The 8071-nt window shown below is 43.2% G+C and overlaps 1 protein-coding gene across 1 annotated transcript; it reads right to left on the bottom strand.

Annotated features, from left to right (window-relative positions):
- Positions 1-5862: 5862 nt before the first annotated feature.
- On the bottom strand, positions 5863-7374 carry POU3F4 (POU class 3 homeobox 4). The gene has a single exon (XM_007188755.2). It carries the CDS (start codon positions 7344-7346, stop codon positions 6255-6257), a length of 1092 nt encoding a protein of 363 aa, XP_007188817.1. The 5' UTR covers positions 7347-7374; the 3' UTR covers positions 5863-6254.
- Between the last annotated feature and the right edge of the window lie 697 nt (positions 7375-8071).

Genomic DNA, 8071 nt, shown 5'->3' with positions numbered 1-8071 from the left:
ACCACAGGTAGACTGTGAATAGTAAAACATTAAAACAATATATACCTCTGTGCAACATGTCCACCTAGATAACTTTTTTCTGCAGTTTTGAATCATGTGCCATTTGAAGCCGAATAAGCTACTGCCCCTGGTCCATAATCCTCTATTTTCTGTGCTTTAAAAATATGACATCAAGCAGTGATTTTAGCAGGTAGAATGGGTATCTATGTGGTTTTCTGTGCTCAAAATGCAAGTATTATGGAAGAAATAATCTTTTACCAGATATACATTCTGTGCAACAAATCTCTTTTTAATATTAGTCTGGTGGGGAGATACTAACATTACTTTCCATGCTCACTTTTATAGGAGGCTTTTCCATGTCTATGAAAGGGGGGCAGAGCAAAGACTGATGTCAGATCTAGTCAAATCTGGGAGATAATCAGCCACATTATAATGAGATTCTCCTGTATGTGAAAAATAACTGGGAAGATAAGAAGCAATCAATATTAAAAACATTTATGACCCCCATTCCTGCCAAAAATCTATGCTGATAGACATTGTTTACAAGATGACAATGCATGCAAGCAGTCAGTTCCGTGTGTGTGTGTGTGTGTGTGTGTGTGTGTGTGTGTGTGTGTCAGAGTTTGGGGGAGGATCTCTCAAAGTAGTTTTTTTACATTACATAGAAAAAAAAACAAAAGTTTGATAATAGTGATTTTTTTTCTTTACAACTGGCTATACGAGAATAGTATGGGCACAGTCTGTGTAGCTGGAAAGATGAAAAGACATACTTAATGAATTGGTCAATGAGTTGATTTCTTTCCTGTCTTTGAGCACAGTCTGCTTTCTGTTAAATCATCTAGTCTGTGTGCAAGTGCAGGGATAGAGGGAGGGTGTGGGGAGAGGGGGCATGTTTACAGTTGTGAGTGTGTCTATGCACATATATTAAATAATGTAGAGTTTCACCCAAAAGCAAGTTGTCCCATGATTCCCTTAGAGAGTGAAGCCACCTCATAATAAGGCCTTTTTGATAGTTAACAAGCTCCCTTGGAAAGCATCCAAGATGAACCCATCTTATACTAAATCTTCCTTGATAAGGGAACCCAGTGTCCCAGCTAGTGAGTAAGATAATGTGTGCATAGGTACAAGTTCTACAATCATATTTATGAAAGAAAGCATAATGATCTAATGTATTTTTCACTGGAAGGTGCAAGGGATTAATTTTGTGGATTCTGTTTACTAGAAAAATAGTCTAGGGTCATTGTATGTGATCCTTCTGTCTCCACCTTTTTAGAGGTAACAGAAATTAACTGGATTTTGTTTTGGAGACTGCATTTCTTTAAATAATCCTCTAATTTTTGAAATGTTCCACTAGCAGGGCTCTTAAGAGGAGATACTTTTATTTCATCTTAAAAAAATTGATTTCAAATATATTTTATATTCATTTTTCTTAATGCTTAAACAATTAACATCTACAAATGAGTAAGTTGGAGGATTGCTATTTTTAAAACTACTATCTGGGGGTATGTATAAAAATGTTTTATCCTTTTATTTTACAGAATGGATGAGTATTGAGTGGTATCAATTCACAGGGTATTGTTTTGCATTGTTACTTTTTCTTTCTTTCAAGACTTTTTTGAAAGGGTCACATGTTTGGATTTTTAAATACCAAATCATAGAAATAACTTTCACAATTCTGAGGTGCCATATGCATCTTTAAAAATATCTGACAGGTGGAAAAAATACATTCTTTTCTTTGGAAAACTATGTTTTAACCTCTAATCATTTTTTACTTCTCCATTCTCCCCCTTCTTCTCCTCCCTCCTTACTAAAAAAGATATTTTGAATAAAAACAGAAAATTATTTGTGCTTTCACACCATTAAATATGGTTAAGTATTATTTTTCCTTTTGAGCCCACGGAATCTTTTTATGGGAGAGAGAGATACTGCTGTGAAGGACTGAGAGAAACTGAGGCCAAAGCTGCTTCCCCTACAAAGGAGTTGGTTGAGAATTGGGTGGTGACAACCTCCATACAAAGAATGTCCCAGGCAGAGGCACCAACATCCCCTGAATTTTAATGAAAATGTCATGGTAATGATATAACAAGGTTGATAAGGAGGTCATCATAAAAGCCAGCTAGGCCTTGGTTATATATTAAGACAAAGAAAAGAGACGGTAAAGGAAACGAGTCTCATAAATATGTATAAAATATATGTAGTCAGTAATACATAGTAAAATACTGATAGAGAGGTGTCTATATGTGTATATTTATACATGTAGTATCTCCTAAAATATCCACTTGTGGTTCCATTAAAGAATGGAGAATACACTGTTAGTTGGTTTCTGTGTGCTTTAGTAAGAAAAGGTATAACTTTTTAATCAATTCAATTTTTTTCATAGGATACTGAAAGAGAAAGAGATTAGGTGATATGAATGGAAACAGAAACAGTGGGTTTAAGACTATGGCTTTTGTGCTTGTAGATACATCTCTATAAAATCAGTATTACTTATAAAGAGAGATAGGCCCATGAGTATGCACACAACATGTAGCATATTTCATACACAACACTCACATGTGTATGGTGCACTGTGCAACTGTAAATTATTAGACAATCTGAAAAAATGATAATCATTACCTTTTAAAATAATTAAATAATTTTGCTCTGTCTAACAAAAAACACTTCAGAGTATAAATTGAAGAGAGTTTTACTATTGGAAAATTATACTTAAATTTATTTTCTGTTACTAAAAATACATCTACAAAAAAAGTTGGTTAAGGCATGTGTGTACATACAAAGCTTTAAAATATAACTGCTTCTGTTTTAGTAAATTACTCCTCAGCCATCACTACAGGTAACTGTCCCTTATTTTATTTAGGGTCTTTGATAAAATAATAGAGGTGAAATTGTATGTAGGAGTGGGAAGAAGAGTAATACATCAAACTTTTACTCCAAATGTCTCCATGTAATCTATTTTTCTTCCCCCAAAACTCAGATAGGAATGGACAGAATTCAGCCTTATTGGGCAACACTAAGTGGACAAGAGTTTACCCAAGTTTATGGGCCTTGGAAGAGCCTTAAGAAGTAGAGCACTTCTCCTTGCATATAGTCATCTTTCCATTCCTCATCAGGGGAATGGGGCAGGGGAATGGGGACTCACCTACCAGAAGGGCATCAGCTGGGAATGGGGAAGAAGAGGAAGGGGGGTGGTTGCAGCTAGTTGAGATGAAAGCCTCAGCGAAGATCTGGGCCCAGTTTCAAGAGGAGCAGTTCCAGAGAAGGGTCTAACTGCTGGACTAGAGTGAGACACACTCCTTTTGGAGAACGTTAATATGACTTCACCTCCTGAAATGAACACCCTGCCCCATCAGCCTTCCCCAGCATTCCGGGTGTGTTTTGCATGATCGTGGGTGTGATAACAAGCCACGCTGTGTGAGTGTATGAAAGGCCAAAAGTCAGTGAGAGAAAATCAAAAATTAATACAATGACTAATGATTTCTAACCTGAAGCAAAGCACATGCAATGCTCACCCGGAACCTGCCTCTGTTTAAACGCTTCACTTCACACACCACACAATAAAGCCAGGAGAAGAAGACAGATTTTTTTTGTTGGAAAAATGTTTTATTTAAACCTTTTTAATCTTTTACAACAATAAAATATTGTGTCAATATAAACCCCTTGACTAAAACTGTTCACATCAAATATTACAGCGAATTGTTTTACTTTTGACACCCAACTCATCTTTGAAAGAGTTTCCTTTTAAACACAATGCAGAATTTATTGAAAATAAATAATTGCTGGCAACTGCAATAGGCAATTTGAATAAAATAGTTGAAAAAGCAACTCTTAATGAAAATAGTGTTTATTATACATCGGTTACTAAATGAATAAACTAAATGATCTTTCTTTAAATTAATAACTTCAAAAACGTTTTATACAAAACTGTACAATTATAAAGTCGGCAGAAATATTTGGGTTAACTCAGGTTTGAATCATAGCGCTTAACTGCAAAGAAAAAAAATCGAAACAAACAAAGAAAACCCTAACAGTTGTAAAACATGAACTCCTTGTGGGGGGAAAAAATCCCAGAACTGAAACCCAACTACCAACAGAATGAAGAAGCTTGGCAAAAAAAGAAAAAGGATCTGGGATTTGAATTAACACATGCTCTTCGACCGACAGCTGGGGGAGACACAGTGTGGTGGACCGGGGCCCTGGCAGCCCTTACTAGCGCATCCTCAAAAAGCGGCCATAGGCTTTCAGGTCCTTATAGGTAGTTTGAAGCTTTGTCTACCGCAGCTGCGTCTGGAGGTCGGGACAGGCGGCCGGCCCGGGCTTACGGAGCCCCCAGCCAGGTCTGGCGAGCAGCGACTGAGTGTTTGGGTGCATGTCCGGCCCAGCAATGTGTGCTCCTTGGGAATGAGGTGAGCCTCCGGACCTGGCATGTGGACATGAGAGCTAGCAATAAAGCCACAGCAACTGCATAAATTTTGGTTCTCTACACAGACTAGCGAGATTTTTTTGTAGTTTTTTTTTTTTTTTTGTAAATAGTAAGACGATACACACAGCTATCTACACACACACGTTTGCACGCGCACGCACACACGCACAGAGACACATACACACAGAGAGATATAAAAAGAAGAAGAAGAGGAAAAAAACCCAGCCACCCGGGCGCTCGCTAGCTAGCTTAGTCTTCGCCATGGGCTTCTACCAGCTGTGTTTGTTGGAGGCGCGGAGATGGCTCCCCATGAGCCCACTCAGAGACAGCCGTATATACGGGAGAGGAGGTGGTACGCGGCTAGACCAGAATCCCTGCGACCTTTGCCACTCATTTCATTGTCCTTCTGCACAGAGCAGAGAACGCCGGTCCACCACCCCCTCGCCACCCTTCCCGGAGGGTTTCTCACTCACGGAACAGGCAGTGAACTGGAGGTGAAACGAACTGGAAAGCGTTGACCCAGTCTGTCGCCAGCGTCTCCGGGTCAGGTCGTCGTCTCCAGCTAAAGCAATCGGGTGTGAAGGCAAAGTCCTTCGCCTAGAAAGGCCAAGGTGGGATCGAGCTGGCAGTCGGCCTGGCAAGGCGCGGGGCGGGTGGAGAGCTCCGAGTGCAGGCATTAAGGACTTCGGGAGGCGAGGAGCACTCTCCGCTCCTCAGGAAGACTTCTTTCGCCCGGTGCAGCTGCGGAATCCTTCCAGGGCACCCAGATGCGCTGTGGAAGCCTGTGGGGGCTCCACAGTTGCGGGAAGGAGGGCAGAAAGCTTCGAAATCGCCTCTCCTCCTTCGTACTAGTTTGCAAACAGAATCGGCTGCCTATTCTGCCTACCCTAGGCACTCGGCTACCCCCCAGAAAAAAATTTATATATATATGTGTATGTGTATGTATATATATATATATATATATATATATATATATATATATATATATACATACACATACACATATATATGTATGTATCTCCAATATCATCAACAAACTCTCTCCACTGTACCCTCTCTTCTCCATACAGATTTGGGATAGGGGATCAGTGGATGGGTAGGCATCTCTCCCCCTCTTCCTTTTCTAAGCAATTAAAAAACCATCAGCTCAATGAAGGAATAATAGTAGCAATAATAATATGGAGTGGTCGATTAGATACAAATTGTCTCACAAATATTGTGTACAGCTTATAGTAAAACACCGCAGACATTTAGAAACGCTATAGAAGTTTTAAAAAATGCAAAACTAGTCTATTGTAAAACAGATTTCACCTGAAATACAGCTGCTATAACCAAGGCGCTGAAAGGTTATTCAGAGGCACACATCTGTCTTCCCACCCCCCTCCCACATCCCTACCCCGCCCCCAAGTTACCCCACTCCTTTCTCTTCCTAGAGAGGAGCGACCAAAAACAAAACAAAACAAAAACAAAAACAACAAAAAACCTTACTCAAAGTAAACAATATATATTGATCAGCAGAAAAGGTTGGAGGGAGCTGTTGCCTGGCGCAGGGGATATGAGGTCCCCGCCTGGACCGCTTAAGGCAACTGTGTATCCGCGTTGAGAAGCCTGAATGCGTGTGTGTGTTTTCTTTCTTAATATGTTAGAATCCCCTGTTTAAAAAAAAAAAAAAGTGGAGGGAGGGGGAAAAGAAAGAACGAACAACAAAAAAGAGAGAGAGACAGAGAGCTAGAGAAATAGCAATTAAAAAGCTGGAGTAAAAGGAAGAGAGTGGAAGAGAAAGAGAAATCCGCGCTGCTCCCAGTGCGGCCGGTTGCTTCCTCGCTTCCTGCAGTCAGAGATCGTGGCAGGACGTGTCTGTTTTCACCGTGTGCGTGTGCGAATAAACCTCATGTGGCTGCTGATCCCCTGGTGGAGTCATTCTTTTCTCTTTCTGTCTTCGATTACAGAACCAGACACGCACCACTTCTTTCTCCAACTGGAGGCTGTCTGCCAGCGAGGAAATCTCCTGCGCGGCAGGCTTGGGACACTTGAGGAAATGCGTCTCCAGTACGCCCTTGACACTCACCTCGATAGAGGTTCGCTTCTTGCGCTTGCGGCCCTGCGCCGCGATCTTGTCAATGCTGGTCGGACTCCCTGTGGACGAATCAGCCTCCTCCAGCCACTTGTTCAGCAGCGGCTTCAGCTTGCACATGTTCTTGAAGCTCAGTTGTAAGGCCTCGAACCTGCAGATGGTGGTCTGAGAGAACACGTTGCCGTACAGTGTGCCCAGCGCCAGCCCCACGTCAGCCTGCGTGAAGCCCAACTTGATTCTTCTTTGTTTGAACTGTTTGGCGAACTGTTCCAACTCATCCGAGGTTGGTGTCTCCTCGTCCGAGTGGTCCTGGCAGTGGTGCGAACCTAGGTCGCCGTGGTCTGGGGGTTCCCGGAGCACTGGGTGTAAGCTCTGCGTGGAGGCAGAGGCCGGCGGTGGAGTGAGTCCCCCGTGCTCCAGCATGCCGCTCACCGTGAAGCCCGGCTGCGAGTACACGTTAAGGGGTTGGCTGCTCGACGTGATGGACGGATTCGGAGCCGGGCTCGCCCCCCAAGCATTCGGGTGGTTAGTGTGCGGAGAGTGGTGGGCGACGTGCGGAGAGCGGTGATGGATGATTGCGCCCAACTGTAGGTCTTCGCGCCCAGGCTTCACGTCTTGCTGTTCCAGGGGACTGGTGGCCAGTGTGGAAGACCATGGGCCTCCATCGCTCAGACTGGTCACCCAGTGATGCCCGAGGGGATGCCCATTGCTAGGAACTCCCTGCAAGTAATCACTTTGGAGAAGTTTCTGAGGGTTTCGGAAAGGACTCCCCTGCTGCATGCCCGCAGAGTCCGCATGGACCATAGAGCTGGAACTGAGAATGCTGTAGGGATTCGAGGCAGCTGTGGCCATGGTCGGTGAGGATCCCCTACTAGTTATAATGTGGAAAAGGGAGCAGCTTCAGCCTTTGACATCTATGGTACAGGGGAGCCAAAGCCGCGAAAGCGAGTTACCGGCACCCGCCGAGGCCAATTGCAGCGCGTCTCGGCCTGGCCTTCCACGGACTCGGCCAATGGCGGCGCGGGAGGCCGGGCTAGCTTTCCAAATTAGGCTGGCGAAGCTCGAGAGTTTCTGTTGAGACCCAAGCAGGAAGTGAATCAATCTTTCGGCTCCATTGGCTGCCTAGTGCTGAGTGACAGGAGCTCATTTGGTTAACCCTTCCCCCCACCTCCTACCGCTCTCGGACGTTGCGGATGTTAGTAGAGGAGGGGGAAGGATGAGAGGGATGTGCGTTCGTGTGTGTGTGTGTGTGTGTGTGTGTTTGGTGGGGGATAGGGGTGAGGCGGCAAACTGGTTTTAGAACTCTTTTTAGGTTATTTAGATTAACTTAAATAAAGAAGAATATTAAGAAAACAATATAACCAGTTTAAATGTCTTGTAGATTTTAGCGGATAGGGATTTTCCTCAGGTTAATTTGGCGTTCTCGGTTAGTTGTGTGCGGGGGAGTGAAAAATAAAATGCCACTACAAACTTTGAGCAAAGGAACGTCTTCGATAGGACCCTAAATCTGTGAGACTGAAGCCCATGATTCCAATAAGAGCTATTTCAATGTGTTTAATTTCATTTTATCACTTATA

The sequence above is a fragment of the Balaenoptera acutorostrata genome, chromosome X (genome assembly GCF_949987535.1).
Source record: "Balaenoptera acutorostrata chromosome X, mBalAcu1.1, whole genome shotgun sequence".
Classification (NCBI taxonomy): Eukaryota; Metazoa; Chordata; class Mammalia; order Artiodactyla; family Balaenopteridae; genus Balaenoptera; species Balaenoptera acutorostrata.
The sequence above is the reverse complement of the archived record's forward strand: the minus strand, read 5'-3'. Positions and strand labels throughout refer to the sequence as shown.